The sequence below is a fragment of the Balaenoptera physalus genome (assembly GCF_965194825.1).
Source record: "Balaenoptera physalus genome assembly, chromosome: 20".
Taxonomy (NCBI): Eukaryota; Metazoa; Chordata; class Mammalia; order Artiodactyla; family Balaenopteridae; genus Balaenoptera; species Balaenoptera physalus.
In genome coordinates, this window is record NC_138901.1 from 36,259,005 (window position 1) to 36,278,909 (window position 19,905).

General features: G+C 42.0%; 1 protein-coding gene across 11 annotated transcripts in view; it reads left to right on the top strand.

Annotated features, from left to right (window-relative positions):
• LOC309649736 (uncharacterized protein) overlaps nucleotides 1-19,905 on the top strand; it is a 68,671-nt gene that overhangs the window by 11,642 nt on the left and 37,124 nt on the right. For 4 of the 11 annotated variants that reach the window (XR_014257265.1, XR_014257267.1, XR_014257268.1 and 1 more), the window contains one exon: nucleotides 38-9,819. The exons of 4 other annotated variants lie outside the window; for them this stretch is intronic. Coding sequence is in view for 1 of the 7 variants with exons in the window: in XM_082440167.1 (XP_082296293.1) it covers nucleotides 30-138 (109 nt within the window). In the remaining 6 variants the exon portion in view is untranslated. Of the gene's footprint in view, nucleotides 1-29; nucleotides 9,820-19,905 lie in introns of those variants that run through there. 3 more of the 11 variants (XR_014257266.1, XR_014257269.1, XM_082440167.1) reach the window with 1 other exon arrangement.

Consider the following 19,905-nt stretch of genomic DNA (forward strand, 5'->3'; position numbering starts at 1 on the left):
CAAAAATATACGAGTTCTTCTTTCTGCAGAACTGCAGAAAATTATTTGCATAGCCTCTGCCTAGAAGAAAGGATTTGTGAAGGAGCAGATGCCAGCTGCAGAGGAATCTCTTGGGAGAACACCTGCCCTGCTTGTTGAGGGACACAGAGTTCCTGGACTGGATGCTGACCATACTAGGAAGCACCTGGAACCTAGTCCTTCGGCTGCCATCATCCAATCAGAAAGTAGCAGCTCTGCTCCAGACTGTGACTCCAGATGCCCAGGAAGGTTGCGTGAACCTCTGATTGCAAGTCTTGTTCTGGGACTGGCTTTCAATATGTCTCTTTACGAATATGACAAAGTAAAGCAATTATTAAAATGTAAATGCTCCCATCCTTTCCCCTTTCCTGAAAAGAGGAATGCTATCTTAATCTTAGTCCTTAGTGTTTTGCCCACATTCCCTAATTGTCTATGCCCTCATCCCAAAATGCATATGTTGAAATACTAATGCTCAATGTGACGGTATTGGGGGGGGGATGCTGAGAGGTGATTAGGTCAACCACCACCCTCATGAATGAGTTTAATGCCCTCATAAAAGAGGCATGAGAGAGCTCGCTGGCCTCTTCACCATGTGAGGACACAAGAAGTCAGTCTGCAACCCAGAAGAGGGCCTTCATCAGAACCTGATCATGCTGGCACTCTGAACTTGGACTTACAGCCTCCAGAACTGTGAAAAATAAATTTCTGTGGTTGATAAGCCACCCAGCCTTTTTTTTGTTGTTTTTCAATAGTGGCTCAAGTAGACTAAGACACCTGACCTTCGAGGAGTACCTGCCTCTTTCATGCCCAGTTCCTAGACTTTCATGATGAAAACAATTGGAGAAACCAATGGGAAGAGAGATCCAGAGAGAAAAAAGAGGCCTTGGCAGATAGGCTGTTTTGGTTTACATGATGAAGATGAGTGAGAGAAAAACATTCCATAATCTGGGGCATATTGACCTTTTTTGACCCTTGTGCCTTCAATTAACTAAAGCTTGGACCCTGTTGACTTAAGCTCCAATTCTATTCTGAATTCCCCTCTGCTTAAGCCATGACTATGAATGTATATGCATGTACCCTTAGCTTAAAACTTCCCCAATTTTGCTGTTTGGGGAGACATTCCTTTGGGAGAGATCCCTGGTGTTTTCCTTACTTGCTGCAAGTAATAAATCCTTCCTTCTCCTGCTCTTTGGCTTGGTTGTGTCTTTTGGCTTGACACCAACCAAGAGGTGAACCCAGTTTTCCAGTAACAAATTTTGGCCCAGATGGGATATCTCGCCTAACCCCCTTGGATTCCTCCAGCTCCCAATAGGCTAGGCAGTGGGCTGTGGCAGCTCACCCAGGTGAATTTATCTATGTTGCTGGAGGACCTGTGGGGAAGGGCATAGGAGAATCCCTCTTGGCACCTGACTTGTCAAGTCTGTGCACCTCAACTCACTGAACAGGCTCAATGGCCACTCTGGACATCTTGATTTAAGGAGTCCCTTGGGGAGAGGTGAGTGACATTTATCCCACAAATTGGCTTCAGGGCTCTGTCCCCATCTCAAGGGGGGTGAAGGATGCCTTATTGTGAAAGCCTTCAGTGAGACAATCTGTGTCTCTCCTGGTACTGGCCCTTGCTAGGGGGTCCTGGTAACTTGAATTATTTCTAGAGGGGTGCCAGTTTGGTATACCTGAACAACCTGCATATATACTTTTAAACTATTGATTAGAAGAAATTATTACTAACTCTATAGAGAAGAAAATTTTCAGTGGGCTAAGGGTGGCTGAATCTGTGTCTCCATCAGCCCTTATTATAGACCTCTTGGTAGTTGAAGACAAATCCTCAACCAAGATCTGAGGATATGGGGAAACAGATATTTGTTCCCTCAGACAGCCAATTAGCGTGCATTCTGAGTCATCAGAAACTCTGTAGCTATACCCCCAATGACAAAAAACAACTTATTTTCTTTTGTAATACTGTCTGGCCACAATACCAACTAGGCAACTAGGAGAAATGGCCAGAGAATGGCTCATTAAATTATAACACCATCTTTCAACTTGAACTGTTTTATAAAAGGAAAGGATAAAAACCCCTCCACCTTTTTGGAGAAGATTAGAGAATGACTTAGGCAACACCCCACCCTGGACTCTGAGGATCCAAGAAGTGCAGTAGTAATAAACACCTAGTTCATATCTTAGAGTGTTCCAGATATTTGCTGCAAAGTTCAAAATATTGCAGTGGGACCTAACACCCCCACCTCCCAACTAGTTGAAGTGGCCTTTAGAGTTTTCAGTAACTGGAACATGGTGAAAGAAGAAAATGAAGACAAAAAGTGAACCACCCCAGTATGGATGAATGGCCCCTGCCCCCAATGTGAGACATGCAGGCCTCCAGCAAAACTGGGACCTAGTCAATGCACTTACTGCAAGAAAGGGGACATTGGAGGAGGGAATGCTCTGACTCTCCCCAGAGAGGGAAGGCCTGAGCTCACCACCCTTCCTTTCAGCTCCCAGTAGCCAAAGAAAAGGACTGATGGGGCCTGGGGGCTCCCCAACTGGATCTTCAAAACACCATCCCAATCTCCCCTGAGGAGCCCTGGATTACCTTAGAAGTAAGGGAAGAACCAATTGAATTTTTGTTCTATACCAGAGACACACTTTCAGTGTTGACAACCCAAAGGTGTTCCCCTCTCCAAGAGGGAATACATCATCAAAGGGACGTCAGGAAAGAAAGATACTAGGAAATCTCACCCTGGAAATGGCCAAGATGGGGCTCCTCTGACATTCTAAAACTGGTTTTGCTATGCAGTTAATAACAACTGGCTTTCTAAAAGTAACCTGCATTTCTTTCCCTGTGCCTTTGAGATGTAAATGTTCTACCCAGGCTCTCAGGAACTTTTATCTAGACCATTCTTAATTCCTGAGACTGAAAGAAGAAGAAGAAAAAAAAAAGAGGACTTTTTAAACTCAAGCAGGAAAACTATGAGATCTCTGTGTCTGTGTGGATGTAAGTATGTCTTTGTTCATTACAGATATGAAATGTCTTTACCCCTGGATGGTATTATCAAAATTAATTTGTTTTTTTTGTTTTTTATTTTTTGGCCTCACCGCACGGCATGTGGGATCCTCGTTCCCCTACTAGGGATCAAACCTGTGCCCCCTGCAGTGGAAGCATGGAGTCTTAACCACTAGACCACCAGAGAAGCCCCAAAATTAATTTGTGAATGAGCTCTATTTAGTTGTCCTAAAGCAAATTAAGTGCTTATATAAATTCTCAGAAACATAAAAAGAAACTGACTAGAATGAATTCTGGGTTCATGTGATCTGGAAAATATTTAATATTAAACTGATATCTGGTTTTGAGGCTAGCTTAAACTTGTTGGTTTAATTAATATAGACATGTCTTTAGAGTCATCAACATTAAGTATAATACTTTTATTGTACCTAGGTTTTCTAGAAGTCAAGTAAGATTGTATTATACCTGTTGCAAATTTGTCAGCAAGGAAAATAACCTTATACAATGAAACTTTTAAGTAAATTAGATGTGAGATAAGAGTTTTGTTTTGTTTTGTTTTAAGGTGAGCTTGTTAGGAACAATTATGTTTTATGAATTTCTACTTTAAAAATACTCTTTCCAGATTTTGGTAGCTTGAAACTAAATTAAGTTAAATGAATTAATTGACTAGGTCATTTCAAATAAGATAAAATACTGGAACATTAATTGCTAAATAGGTCTAAGTTTACCTACTTTTGTCTTCTTATGAGAGGGAAACTAAAGATGTTTGGGTTTATTAAATGCATGTCTTATACCACATTAAGGAAAGATATTCTGCTATGAGAAAATGTATGTTTCTAGAGGTTATAGAATGTGTTCATAAGTTTGCCAATCGGGAAGTGCTGGTGGAACAAACAGTTCACAATTACTTGCTTCTGGTTTTTGTTAGAGATTAAGGTTTTTAAGGGTTAAAATTATATGTAATTAAAGTTACTAAAATCATAGGGGAAATATTTCAGTATGTGAGTAAAATAGGAAGCATGTTTTGAGTAAAAGAAGGTATGAGGAATAGAAATTCATTTGCTAAAGGAATAAAAAGGTATTTTGTTCTAGAACTAGTTGTTTCTGAATGGAAAAGAAAATAAGGGGCAAAGTATATGGATATAGAAAGTTATAGAAGATTTGTAGAAAAGGAGCACTGAGAAAAGAGTTTTGTAAATGGTTAGGATTGGCTAAGATTAGATTGAATTTAGTTAAGTAAATGAACTTCGTTATTAAGAGTAGGCTGATGCAAGACTGGAGTTTGGTTTTCTCTCTCTGCTGGGAAAACAGTTTTCTTAGAGTGTTGAGCTGCTTTTGATAATAGATTATAAGTTTCTTTGCCTTTTGAGAGATCTGATTGGAACTTTCTGTATTTGCCTATGAGATCTTTTATTATCACTTTGGTTAAGTGAATGGGTATTTCACAGTGACCTCTGATCCTATTTGACCAGGTGTTTTGAAACTTTTTGATATTTTTTACAATCTTCCCAAATATCAAATACTAATTGAAGTTCTTTTGACCAGCTAACTTTGGGATGCTTTGGAGGAACCCTGAGACATCTCAGAGAGAGACTAAATTAACTAGGATTATTTGGTATGTTAAATTACATGGGAAGTATTGTAAAATGACTGGTGATAAGCCTTCTTAGGTTATGCTGTATGGGTAAATTTTATTAATATAGGTATTCTAAAAATCATTCCTAAAAATCTGTATGGGTGTATGGGTAAATTTTATTAATACAGGTATTCTAAAAATCATATAAATTCCTAAAAATCTGGTATGTCCTGATAAAATATTATCAGTCATAATTCTAGTTACTATAACCAAGTTTCTTTGTCAACTGCATTGTGATCAGGTGTTTCATCATGCATTTAGAGTCTTCTATCATTCATAGGCAGCTTTTGCTTTACTCCAATGTTTTTGCAAAAGTGCTTTATCTTCAAGAAGATTCACAGGAAGGAGTTTTTGACAATTACAGGTTTCTGATAAATTTCAGATCATACTGCTGAACTGGGTAAGAAATTAAAGAATCTTAATGAAAACGCTGATGGCTTCATAAAACTGTTAACAGAAAGGATTAATTACCTTATGAAAAGTTTCAGCACAGTCAATTTAAAAGAACCTATGTGGTCCATTAGCCAGACTTATTTTGCAAGCAAATTAGTCTTAATCTGGCTATATTTGGTAGAAATGAGGGTAATTTTAGAAAGAAAAAGATTATGTTTCTGTGGATATTAAATTCTAGTTTGTTAACTGAGGTCTGTGTTTACTGCCTAACACTCACTTCCCAGATAGCTCCTTGCTGCTATGTTATATTATTGTAAAGTTTAATTGAATTATTAAAATGACTTTTGTCAGAAGGGACTCTGCATTGGACTGGTCTATACAAAGGACTGCTTACCCCAGAGGACACCCACACCAGAAAGGGAAAAAGACAACAGCAGTGGTAGGCAGCTGACCCGAAAATCTGGACGAGGCCTGTAAGACCCATCCTACTAATTTAATTGAGTTGTTTACAAAACATTTGTCTCCTTATCAACATTGAAATTTCCCCCAATGTTTAGGATGGGAAGGAAATTCTCTAGTGAAATTGTCACAGCTACTCATGGCATGTATCATGGCTTGCTTTAAGTCTACTGCTAAAAGCATGTGTACAATGTTAGTGTGACAATTCAGTATAATAACATGTATAGCCTATAAAATGTTTCCCCATTAACATATCTCTGAGCTTGTTCACTATATCTGATTAGTTTTCCAAAATGTGGATAACTAGGCAAATATATGAACAAAAAGAAGGCTTAGCATTGATGGACATGATGGACCCATGGCAGGCAGCAACCACCCTGTCATGTAGGGACAGATATTTTGATCTATCAAAAGATTTGCAATCAAAAGGGGAAATGATAAAAGAAATTTTCCAATTGAGGAAGTCATTCTGATGAATACATAATTTAACTCAAACTTTATGCTGACCAGAGTGGCCTGTTTTGTGGCCTATAAACATGCATTGTACATCTGCTTTGGCTGTTGAGGAGGGGAATGCATTTAGAAATAAAAAATAGAGGATATTATCACTCACATAGAGGCCTTAATGCATATTACCCAGCAAGCCTTAAAATGATAGTAATCAGGTTGTCAATCTGCTGAACTCAAATGTTTCTATGATAAAAAAAAAAAAAAAAGTGGTCCTACAAAAACGCATGGCCCTTGATATTTTAACAGTCTCTCTAGGAGGAAATTATGCTATAATATATACCAAATGCTGTTTTTTATACCTGATGAGTCTTCTAATGTGATTCAACTTATGATGCATATGAAAAATCAAATCTCCTCTCTGAATGATCCCCTTCCTAGTTTAGGGAAAATATTAGAAAAATGGTTTGATTGAGGAGGCTCTTGGCTCATATCTCTGCTAATGATGGTTGCAAAGTTGCTGTTTATTATCTCTCTTGCTGTGCCTCTCCTACAACTGCTAGAATAATGCTCTTTAAGCGAGGTTCAGACTCTGCTTCAGTGGACTCCAAAACTTATCAGCTCTAGCAGCAAGAGAGTTTCACTCCTCTAACTAGGGAGACTACATCACCCATTCTCAGCAGGAAGCAATTACAGAAGACTGACCTTTGGCCCTGTACCACTCGAGATTGAGGAGTGAAGTATCTCAAGGAGGGATTTTGTAAGCAGTTAAGGTAGAGGGTCTTTTGGCTTGACACCCACCAAGAGGTGAACTCAATTTTAGGGTAACAGAGCACAGCATATGCAAAAGCATGATGTGATTCAAGACCTGCAATTCCACATGCTATAAGTAAAAGGCGTTTGTGGAGAATTGTAGTAGATGAAGATGGAGTCATAAGAAGGGTTCAGATTAAACAAAGGACTGATGTGGTAAACTAAGGAGATTTGGAGTTTATACTGAAAGCAGTAAAGACCTGTTGAAAAACTTTAAACACACAAATGAGGTGATCAGTTTATATGATGACATTTGTATGAAGAATTGGAGGGGTGTGAACAAGATTGTTGGTTGTCTATATCAGCTCTATCCAGTGGAACTTTCAATGTTGATAGAAATGTTCTATATCTGTGCTGGCCAGTATCATGGTATGTAGCCACTTACACTCCTGAGCACTTGAAACATGGCTAGTGCATCTGAAAAACTGAATTTATGCTGTTACTTAATTTTAATAAATTTAAATGTAAATAGCCACCTGTGGCTAGTGGCTACCATATTGGACATCACTATTATATATCCTTCTCCTTTTTATCTGTCCTAATAGAGACCCAATTTTTTAGCTGGGCACATGGCTGTCCAAAATAAAGACTGCATTTTCTAGCTTGCCTTATAGCTAAGTGTGGGCCATATGACTAAGTTCTGGGCAATGGGATATGTGAACTGAAGTGCAATTCCTGGGTTATGCCTTTAAAGGTACTGCCCCCTCATCCATGTCCCTTTCTCCACAGACTGAACTGCAACATGGGGAGTATGTGGCAGAGCAGAGCAGAGCAGCAAGATAGAAGGAGCCAGGCCCCCATGGTCCAGAGCTGCCACGCCAGCCAGATTTTTGAGCACCAGAGAAGTTCTATCTCATTTATATCACTCCTCTTAGTCTGTGCTTCTCTCACATGCAAGTTATTCTAACAGATACTGTAACTGAAACTGGAAGTAGAGTGACCAGGTGAAACATGATTAGAATAATCCAGCCAAGAAGTGATGAAGGTTAGAACTAGGGTAATGCCATTGGAGTGGAGAGAGAGGAGCTCATCTGAGAAGGATAAAAGGGCTATTTATACAAAGCCTGAATCTGTGAAAACTCAGGGAGGAATACAATTCCATCCATGACTGCTTCTGTGAGCATTAAGTGAAACTCACAATTCAGTATCATTTAAAAATAGAAATCTAATGAGTAAAGGGAAACAAAAATAGGACATATGCTCTTCCCCAGACCCAGCTCAGACTGGCAGCAATATAGATATGATTAAATCAATGTAGTACCCTGACCTATTCAGAAACTGAGAAATCTTTGTATTTGGACTAAGGGAGGGCAAGCTGAGAGCTAACGTACAGTACAAATTCTAGAATAATTTAAGTATCTGTATTTTGTGCCTGTAAATCACCAATTCCATGTCAACAAAAACATTGATGGCAAGTCTTAAGAGATGTCTTAATGGAAAATAAGATTCATTTTAAACTGCAGCATGTCCATTGCTTGCCGACAATTTCTTAAGACAATGATATTTTAAGCAAGTTAAGCAAATTTTCTATTCCCCTTCTTACACTCAAACTTTGCATCAAATGCTCTTTCTTCACACTGTAAAAAATTCTGGTTGGATACAATTTGATTATGAAAGATCTTTTAGTATTTTGAATGAATAAAGGAATTGTCACCCTTGCTATGCAGGCCAGGCCCCAGGCCCCAAAACTGTTTTTAACCATACAGGCTAGTTGTGTTTTATCAACAGGATGCCACAAAGGCCCCCCACAAAACCAGACTTAACCAGCTAGATCGAAGATAGTGGGCAAAATAGGCTAAAGGTCACCACTTTCATTGCCTCGATTTATCTCTGTGTTTGTTTCAAAAGTTCCTGGTGTTTGGCAGAGATGCTTTGCAGCTGTACTTTGAGAGATATATGCTTTGAGATATTTACAGTGGTCAGCTACCTCAAACTGGCTCTGATTTGACCACAGGAATGTACCTGTGCAGGTGAAGTCTGGAGGTGTTTGAAAGTTACCTTTGCTTCATTACCATACTAAGATCTCCACCCAAAGGGGAGATCTGTACTCTGCTAGGCACAATTTGTGCCATGTGCAAGGGAGCCTGAGGGACTGCATGTGCCATCTGCTTCTGGAAGTCTCTGTCCTTCTCCCCAGTTTCTGATGATGCACCTGCCCCTTACACCTTAAAAGTTCCCCACTTTCCTCCCTTTGGGAACATGAGCTCCTCTTCTACATTCTCTGGCCATTGAATAAAAGCCTGTCTTGCTTGTACCAAACTCAGTTTTGTTATTGACAGCGTGAATGTGAGCAGGAAGGTATTCCCTGACCAAGGCAGGGGACTTCGGTTCAGATAGGGCCCCAGGAGGAAGACCTCACATCTAATGTGATAACAGGAGTGTTATTTGTTAAGCACAAGTTCCTGTGCCAGGCACTTTTGAAGGTGAGAAGTGCAAAGAGATCTGGGCACAAGAGGACTCCATTCAAACCCCTGTATTAGAGGCCAATGCTCTGTGGCTTCCAGCGCCTAAGGCCATGTTCCTGGGATGACCCAGCCCCCTTTTGAGTTCCTGCTAGAGAAGCTCAGGGCTGTCAAAATAACTTACTCCCAGTTCTAGCCAATCCTTGACAATAGGCCCCTGATCTCCCTTTCTTAGAGCATTTACTAAAAAACCCTTACAACTGTAAATTCTTCCTCTGTCACTTTGAGATGTATATGTATCTCCTACAACTCAGGAGTGTTTTTCTCAAGGACCTAAAAGCTATTACTTATTTTGGCTGTGCCAAGAGGCTTGTAGGATCTGAGTTTCCTGACCAGGGATCGAACCTGGGCCCTCCTCAGTGAGAGCACAGAGTCCTAACCACTGGAACGCCAAGAATTCTCCTAAAAGTTATTCCTTTGAAATGGAATCCAGAGCCTCAGTCTCCCAGTCTTGGTGGGAGGATAGATTCCTTGTTTCAGTAATTGCCAGCTAGCTGACACAGCTGGCTAGTCGATTTACACTAAGCGTTTGTAATTTTGCACTTCCTCTATTGGAGCCCCCAATTGCCCCCCTCAACCTCCACTAGCTCATCCTCCCTGCACAGATCAGAGTGGAGTTCAGCTCTTTCCCTAACTGTAAGTACTTATTGAATAAAACGTTTTCACCACGTTAATGTCTGGCTTTGTCTCTTTGACAAAGGTCCACTCATCTAACAATTCTGTGATGTTGGCTTTATCATCCTTACTTTGAAGATGGGAACACTGATCCTTTCATAGATTAAATCACTCACCCAACATCACATTTGTTGTTCACTAGTATTTGAGTCACAGAATTATGTAATTATGGAGCTGTAGGAAACTTGAGGGTTCATCTTGTTCAGACTTCTCATTTTATAGAGGATTCTGAGGACTGCAGAATTTAAATGTTATCTGTTAATAAGAGTCAGAATGGGATAGGGTTGCCACATTTAGCAAATAAAAATATAGTTAAATTAGAATTTCAGTTAACAACAAATAATTTCTTAGTATAAGTTCATCCCATGGAAAATTGGTTGTGTCGGCTGAAAAAAAAAAGCACAGCCTAAAAGTTGAGAATTATGTTTTTTAAAAAATTAATTTATTTTATTTTTGGCTGCATCGGGTCTTCGTTGCTGCGCGCGGGCTTTTCTAGTTGTGGTGAGCAGGGGCTACTCTTCGTTGAAGTGTGCAGGCTTCTCATTGTGGGGGCTTCTCTTGTTGCAGAGCACGGGCTCTAGGCGCACGGGCTTCAGTAGTTGGGGCTCGCGGGCTCAGTAGCTGTGGCTCGCGGGCTCTAGAGCACGGGCTCTAGAGCACAGGCTTAGTAGTTGTGGCGCACAGGCTTAGTTGCTCCACGGCATGTGGGATCTTCCCGGACTAGGGCTCGAACCTGTGTCCCCTGCACTGGCCACCAGGGAAGCCCGAGAATTATGTTTTATTTGGTGGACATATTGAGGCCTTAAGCCCGGGAGACAGCCTCTCAGGTATTTCTTAGGGACTTTTCTGAAAAGGTAAGGGGAAAAAAAAGAAAAAAGGTAAGGTAGGAGCCAGGATATATAGGAGTTTTTGCAAAACAAACAAACAAAACCAAAACCAAAAACACAAAGAAAAGATAGTTAAAACAAAAGATTACTGCTAATTAAAGAAAAAACAGACACCTCAAATTAATGAATTTAGCGCTTTTCTATGTATGGGAAGATGCAAGAGTCTGGGCTCATTGAAATCATTTCTTTGATAACTATCTAGAGCCAGTATCCTGTTTTTCTGTGTCCTGAATCCTCTCGGGGTGCACAGTGTACTTCTCAGGGGAGTGGCTGCAATGACTGCTGGCTTAATGGCTGCCACATCCTTTGTCTACTGATACGGCAGGAGACATTTTCCATCCACAGTTGTTTATTCATTATTTATCTGAAATTCAAATTTAACTTGAGGGTCCTGTGTTTTATCTGCCAGCCTACCTCGGGGCTCCCATGTCTCAGGATCCTCCCTACTCCCTAACTTAATAAAGCAAGCATAAACTATCTCGTCATTTATTTATAGGAAATTTGGGTTATGTCTGCATGAGTTACAAAATAGGAAGACTATGATTTAGTGACTTTTGGAGTTTTGCTGAGATGATAAACATTTCTGAAGTTGGGAAAACCCCACAAAATAATATTTATAAGGAAGGTTCATTTACTAACAAACCCACCAAAGAAATTAAACTAGATTTAAAACCCCTCTGTCTTGTATCACAAGATACAATTGATCTTAATTATATCAGAGAACCACACAATTGGCCTGACTCTCAAGCTAATATCTGTCTCCGCCATCTCTTTGTTGTCAAGTACGTTTCTTCCCGGTCAATTAAGGGTTCCCTGGACAGCAATCACAACTCTTGTTGGGGGTGAGGAGGAGGCCATATAGGCCCAAGTTGGCAGAGTAGGTAAGGTCTGGTGAAGCAGAGAAATGGGAAGACTCGGAGCCAAGACTTGGGAGAACCAGCCCAGGAGTGTGTTTCCACTCATGAGTACACAGAGCAGAGGAAAAATAGATGTCTTACTGATAGAGACTGGTGCTTCCAGAGTTGACTCATTAGTGAGAAGAAAGGAATGTCAGTATTTTCTGGCAATACCTGTGACCTTGTAAACAGAGACACGAGTAAGGGAATGCGATGGTGATAACATTACCATTTTCTTTACTGACTGGCCCAGCACCAGTGATAAAAGCCGTAGTTTACAAACAAGCCCTAAGGAATGCTATGCTTAAAAGAGTGCTCCATATTTTGCACAGCCTCTTCCCCTACTCTGTTAACTTAGTTAAACTGCAACCACAACTTTTGGCTGGAGGCAGGAGGCAGGACAAATGTTTTGTTGTTGGCCATCCCCTCCCCGACACCCACTTTATAAATGAAGCGGTTAAGTTTCAGACACATCAAGGACCCAGTTCAAGGTCACACAGTTAATAAGATGGCTGAGCTAGAACTGCGACAAGGTCCTGTGACTCTGAGTAAGGAATTTTTCCCTGAGCCAGAGTGTCTGCAGAGTTGGAGCAGGGCTGAGTTGGGGACCATGCAATGAGTGGGGCCTCTGAGTCCACAGGTTGAACATGCAATATGGAAACACAGGCTTTGAACAAGTGCACACGGGTTCTTTTCATTGCAAAGAAGCCCCACTCAATTTAACTCATACCAAAGTCAGTTTATCATAAGCAGCTGGGTTACAAAATTCTATGGCAGGAAACACAATACTGCCAAGCCCCTGGGAATTTTACAGCTGACGGGAAATGAGGTCTTTCTGCCACTGTGTAATCTTTCATTTACGTTTCTCTCTTCAACCGTCCTTCTGTTGTTGTTTTGTTTTCCTCCGAAGACTGGCTTCCTCCACTTACTCCTTGGCTTGTCTGTGACCTTCAAAGCGTCGTCTCATCTCTCAGTCTTCAGACATTTCACCCTGCCCTGTCCTGTCCTGGGGAAACAAACATTTCGGCACAGAGGTTAAGGGCATAGACTCTAGAGACAGACTGCTTGAGTTTGACTCCTGATTTATCACTTAACTTCTCTGTGATCCAGTTTCCTCATCTATAAAATGGAGCTAATAACAGCCTCAATCTCACAGAATATTGTGAGGAGTAATTAAGATAATGTCCTTAAATACTGAACATAGTCATGACACATAGTACATGCTCAATAAATACAGCTGTGTTGTTGTTATTATTACAGCAACTCTGGTGTTTATAGCTCTTGGTTGAATACTTCAAGTCCCAGTTTGACATTCTCAGTGGGAGAGCCATTGGCTGAGCTCATCTTGTCTTGTGAGGCTATGGGTAACCAGGCTTTCTGTGAATTGGCTGCCCTGATCCAATCAACTCAGGCTGGAGGGTGAACTATGGTAGAACAACACAGTTGACTCATCCACCATTTCATCAGGATCTCTGAGTAGGGGAAACAGTTCTTTTAGAAGGGGGTGTGAGTGTGGCTAGCACCTAAAAGATGCCTAATACTACATGTGTGCAAGAATTTGTTCTCAGATGTTGAGTATCAAATTTTAATAAGTGGTTAAGCCCCTGGGTTATAGTTATATGCTTTTTCTTTTCTTACTTGGGCTACATAGGAAATTCTCCCCCATCTCCACACTTATGTTCTCCTATACCCCAGAGATTCACAGACCCAGCCTGTATTTGTCAAATACCTACAGTGTATAAGGCACCATGGCCTGCATTGTGAAGGTGGTGATGGTGGGATCAGATCAGAGGATGGGATGTAAAGATGAATAAGGGGCAATTTCTGTCTTTCAAGGTACTTAAAACCTAGTGGGCTTCACAAAATAACTCTAAACCAAGGGAGTATATGATTGATAGATATGGTAACGGTGGCATAAAGTGTTGACGTCACAGAGAAGGATAAATGCATTCTGTCTGCTGGGGTTATAAAGAAAGTCTTCATGGAGAAAGTCATTTGGCCTGGATAGTGAAGGGTGGGGAGATACTGACCAGTAAAGGTGAGTAAAAAGTATATTACACACAGGTTTAAGTTTTTAGAGATAAGAAGGTATAGAGCCCATTAGATCACAGTTAATGGTCCAGTTAGGTTCTAGTATAGGTTATTTACTTAATGGGGAAGAATGTGTCATGTGTGTAGAAATGTTGGCATCAGATCATAATGGACTTTGATGCCAAGCTAAAGAGTTGGTGCTTAATTTTAAAAACAAGTAGAATCTATAAAAGAAAAGTAATAAAATACCCACTCTCTAATTTTGTTTTTGTTTTATGCTCTTATTTTGTTGGCTGCATGTGTTGTAGAAGTGTGTCCTTTAAGTGTATCTTTCTCTCAGCTCCTACAAGGCAGGAATTATATAATAACTAATGTAGCCTGAATACTCATCTTTGTACCTGCCAGGTGCTAATCTAAGCACTTGACCTGTATCATGTCCTCATACTAACCCTCTGACATAGGTACCATTATCCTCATTTTACTGATGATGAGGCTGGCATTGAGCAGAAAGCAACCTGTCTTAGGTAACTGCCTGGAAAGTGGCAAAGCTGACACGTGAATGCAGGCACGCTGCTGTGTCACACTGCATCTTGCTAGCAATGAAATCCCTTTGCAGCAACACCTAATCTAGGCCAAACAACAATTCTGGGCTTTAAGGAAAATAATGTATTGCAAGCTATGCACAAGGTGATGCTTTTGATAATCATAAAGATACGAGATCGAGGAGGCCTAGTTACCTATGGCCTAATTATCTATGTGTGGCCTTTCTCTGCATCTGAAAAATAAATGCAGGCTTGACCCAGACTTGGGCTGTAAGAGAAGATCCCTGCCTCAAAAGACCAGAGAGCAATTCTCTAAAGGACTTCAAGCCCTGAATAATTTATGTAGTGATTCATTCTCCCTCTTAATAGGAAGCTTTTACTTTCAAACCAAAAGAACAAACAGAAGCACAGGTGTTTTCTTAGAATCACCAAGTATCAGAGTTGGAAGGAGTTTTAACTGCTGCTGGTTCGACATCCCCACTCCAAATTCAATTCTTGGATCCCCCTCTACCATGGTACCATCTGTCTCAGCAGTTCAAAGTCCTTTTTTTCCACTACTCCACACTTGATGGATGATGCTACCTGTGAGATACAACACCTCTGCTGATGAGGTTAAGAGAGTTAGTGGGTTGTGTGCAATTCCTGGCATTAACTTTGTGCCACGCCTTTTTTTTTCCACTCAAAGTGAATCAATAATGCAAATAGTTAAGAGGAATGCTGTTACAGAAACAGGCTTGACTGTATTCTAAAGTATATTTTTAAAGTCATTCTTTTGCAAAGGTTGGCAGTTTAACTCCTAATAGCCAAAATTACTAGTAACACCCTGCTAGGCTGTTCTTGATACCTAGGTTTTGTGCATGAAAAGTGCTGATTTCACCAGTGGTTGAAATCATCCAGTGACAGAGGTTCACCATTTCCGATGGGAGCCCATGACAACTTTGGACAGTTTTACTGTCAGCAAATTCTTCCTTTTATTCAGTTGAATATGTCTCTAACTGCAACGGGCCCTTTACAGCACTGGGAAATCCCTTTGTCCGCTGCTCTGCATCTTCTCCTAGTGTTCTGAGAACCTGTTCTGAATTTTCACAATTTTCTTCAAGTCCTTCACTCCACCTGCATTTCCCACACTCAGTAGATGACCTTCCCTGGGACATGCTAAATGCTCAGGAAGTGTTTGTTGGGGGAATATCTCTTCCTCTACCAAACAGTTGACATGAATGCCCCAACTTCCAGATTCTATCCTGACAATGATTTTTAATTTTAGCTGCATATCAGAATTACCTGCAGAGCTTTAAACAAAGCTGATGTTCAGGTCACAACCAGACCAGTGAAATAACAACTTCAGAGGGTAAGGGTAGGAACCAGGCGTTGTTGTCATTCCTCTTGGGTAATGGTATTTTTAAAGCTCTCCAGGGGATTCCAGGGTGCATCCAAGGTTGAGAGCTTCTGGTCTAAACTCAATCCTTGCTGCTCAAAACATGATTCTAGACCACCACCATCATCACCATATGGGAGCTGGTTAAAAATGTAGAATCTCAGGCTTCCCTGGTGGCGCAGTGGTTAAGAATCTGCCTGCCAATGCAGGGGACGCGGGTTTGAGCCCTGGTCCGGGAAGATCCCACGTGCCGCGGAGCAACTAAGCCCGTGCGCCACAACTACTGAGCCTGCGCTCTAGAGCCCGCGAACCACAACTACTGAAGCCCGCGCACCTAGAGCCCATGCTCCGCAACAAGAGCAGCCACCGCAATGAGAAGCCTGCGCACCACAACAAAAGAGTAGCCCCCGCTCTCAGCAGCTAGAGAAAACCCACGTGTAGCAGCGAAGACCCAATGCAGCCAAAAATTAAATAAATGGATAAAAAAAAAATGTAGAGTCTCAGGCCTCACCTACTGAATAAGAATCTGCATTTTAACAAGACACCCTGCTGATTTCTATGCACATTACAATTTGAGAAGCAGTGGTTTAAACCACACTCTAGAGCAGGAGCCAGCAAACTAAAATCCGTAGGTCAAATCCAGCTCACTGCCTGCTTTTGTAAATGAAGTTTTATTAAACAAGTCCCCCTCATTCCTTTACACACTGTCTATGGCTGCCTTTGTACTACAGCGCAGAGCTGAGTGATTGTAACAGAGACCTTACAGCTGACAAAGCCTAAAATATTTACCCTCTGGCCCTTTACAGAAAAAGTTTGCCAATCACTGCTTTAGAAGATGGAGTGCTTAAGTCCAACCAAGAAAGCATCTCTGGGCTTTTGTCAGGGCATGGGTGGAGGGCAGGACAAGATGTATCTGCCCTTATGCTGGTGATGCCCCTTGTGAGGACAGTTCTAGAATATAGGCCTTTTATATGCACTTACCAGGGTCATCCTGTCAAAATGAGCCTGTTTTTTCTAATATAATTAATTCTGGATCTATTCTCCAGAGAGACAGATGGGCTGGCACAAGTCTTCCCTCAGAATCATGCTCAGACACAAGCAGACATTTTATGTCATTTAAATGATGTTGCAGAATCATTTGACTAATACAATATTGCAAATATCCTCTGCCAGAAAAACAGGATTGCATGAGTCAGAAAGATGAGCTCTTGTGCCTGGCAATCCAGATGGTCTCTTCCACTCTACTTCTCCACAAAGATTAAAAGGTTTCTTTGACCCCCACCTGGCTCCCATATCAGCTTGATAATATCTTTTTACAAATGTGTGTCTTTTGCATTAATTAACCACTGGCCTCCAGTTAGAAAGTCAGAATTTACTTGGTTTGCCCAGGAAAGGGGCACTTGAGCTGACCTGCTCTACGTGGCACACTTTTGCAAGATACCTAGCACAGATTGGGAAGGTTCCAATCTTTCCTCTGTAATCATGGAACAGAGAGAAGCTTAACTAGGTCATGGCCGTATAGATCTATGACCTTGTTCCAATGGACACTATATAGCATTGCTTCTCAAACTCAAATATAGTAGAAATCACCTGATCAGCTTGTTAAATTGCAGATTCTGATTCAGTAATTCTGGGCCTGGGCCGGAGAACCAGCCTTTTCTAGCAGGGTCCAAGGTGAAGTTGATGATCCTAGGATCATGCCTTGAAAAATAAGAGTCTAGGGTGGGGGTGCCAAAGCATGGCCTACGGACTCATGTGGCCTGCGGTCTGTTTCTGTAAATGAAGTTTTTTTTTTTTTTTTTATGACTTATTTATTTAATTATTTACGGCTGTGTTGGGTCTTCGTTTCTGTGCATGGGCTTTCTCCAGTTGCGGCAAGCGGGGGCCACTCGTCATCGCGGTGCACGGGCCTCTTCACTATCGCGGCCTCTCTTGTTGTGGAGCACAGGCTCCAGACGCGCAGGCTCAGTAATTGTGGCTCACGGGCCCAGTCACTCCGCGGCATGTGGGATCTTCCCAGACCAGGGCTCGAACCCGTGTCCCCTGCTTTGGCAGGCAGATTCTCAACCACTGCGCCACCAGGGAAGCCCTGTAACTGAAGTTTTATTGGAGTCCAGCCATCTGTTTCATCTCACATTTTGTCTGTGGCTGCTTTCATGCTACAATGAATGCAGAGTTGAGCATTTATGGCACAGGCTATCTGACCTGCCACACCTAAAGGAGAAGTTTGCAGCACTGATTTTCTAACAGTGGTCCAAGAGTAGCCCACACCAGCATCATTTGGAGGGTTTGTTACAAATACTGATTCTCAGTGTCATCCCAAAGTGCCTCCTAAGACAGTCTGGGATGGGTCTGACAGGCCCCATGGTTTTCAAGCTGCTCAGGTGATACCATAGCCTGCTACTGAGAGAACCTGTCAGAGACATGGTTGGGGTGGACATTTGCCTGGCATGAGATGCATTTCTTTAAGGAACTCCTACTTCATTAGATGCCTAAATCTGGGTCTTGCTTAGGCTGTTTGAGCCCTACTTGCCTTTCCTTCCTGCCATCAAAGTCCTGATGGAAGGTGGGCTATTAGAATCACAGTGGTGCTGGCTGGGTCCTCAGGAAGCTGACTCTGAAGTGGAAATTGGTGTGCTGGAGGTTTTTTAGCGAGTGCTCTTGGATTGACACCTGTAGAAGGGAGGGAAGGGGGGAAAGAAGTGGGGAGGGGAGCAGAGGGAAGTGGGATTGGGGGAGGAGGACAGCCTTAGCCGACCCTACAGGAAGCTCTGAAGCTGAGGTGACCCTTCAGACAGGTCCCCATATTGGGTGAGAGGGTCAGACCTTTGTAACCCTGGCCCCTCCACAGCTGCTGGAAGGATGGGGTAAGTCATTGACATGCTCTCTCCAGCCAAGACAATTCCTGAAGAGGGCTGAGCATTCTCAGCAGCTGGGGAAATAATTCCTTCCTTTATTCTGGAAGGGGGAATCTGGAAAGTGCCTCACAACCGCCATTCCACAAGGTGCCATTTTTATAAATGGCAATTACCATTCATTGGACTCCCATCAGGTGTCAAATAATACCTTCACTTATTTCATTCTCATAGTACCCTCATGAGGTTGGAATTATTAGCTTACTTTTAAAGATGGCAGGACAGAGACTCAGAGAGGTTCATTAAATTTCCCAGGGCCCCACAGCAAGTAAACAATACGATGGTGATTCCAATCTAGATTTATTAACACCAAAGGTCACGATTTTCCATTAAACCTGCATTTCCCAGTTTGTTTTCTTCAGAAGAGATGTTTATAAGTGCTGAATAAAAGAGAAAAAAAGACAGTACGGTCAAATAGCTTTTGGAAATCTTGCACTAAACTTAAACAGCTTTCTGGGCTTCCCTGGTGACGCAGTGGTTAAGAATCCACCTGCCAATGCAGGGGACATGGGTTTGAGCCCTGGTCCGGGAAGATCTCACATGCTGCAGAGCAACTAAGCCCGTGTGCCACAACTACTCAGCCTGCATCTAGAGCCCGCGAGCCACAGTTACTGAACCCACGCACCACAACTACTGAACCCGCATGCCTAGAGCCCGTCCTCCACAACAAGAGAAGCCCCTGTAATGAGAAGCCCACACACCACAACGAAGAGTAGCCCCTGCTCGCTGCAACTAGAGAAAGCCCGCACGCAGCAACAAAGACCCAATGCAGCCAAAAATAAATAAATAAATTATAAAAAAAATAAATTATAAAAGCAAACAAACAAAGAAAACAAACAGCTGTTTTTCTCAGAACCTTTAACACGTCAGTGTGAATCTCTGAGAGTCAGGAACATGCATTATTCCCCAACCTTATTTTAAAATGAAATTGTTTGGTAGCAGAATATACATGGACCACCTTTGGGGCATGATGCATCACCCTAACCAGTCTCCTTTCAAAGTCTCCTTCTATGGGGAGATGGAAGGATTTGCCCTGAAAGCAGGCAGCCAGTGGTAGCTCCCCCCATCCCCACCCCCTTTTCAAGAAGAGAACTTTCACAGGACTCTCTTACAGAAGGAATGGAATGTAGAGTTTACACTTTGTTGCGTTCGGTCCTGATTTAGAAATACTGGTGCTGTGTCCTGGGCAGAGGGAGGGAGGTCAGCCTCTGAGCAAGGATGGCAGAGTCAAAGTGGGGCAAGGCCTTTCCACGTTCCCACCCAAGTCTGGCAACCAGAAAGGTCTAGTTCCCACGGCTGCTGGGGGGGGTGGTGGTGGTAAAGGGACTCCCCCCGACCCTGCGGGGCTCTGGGTTTAG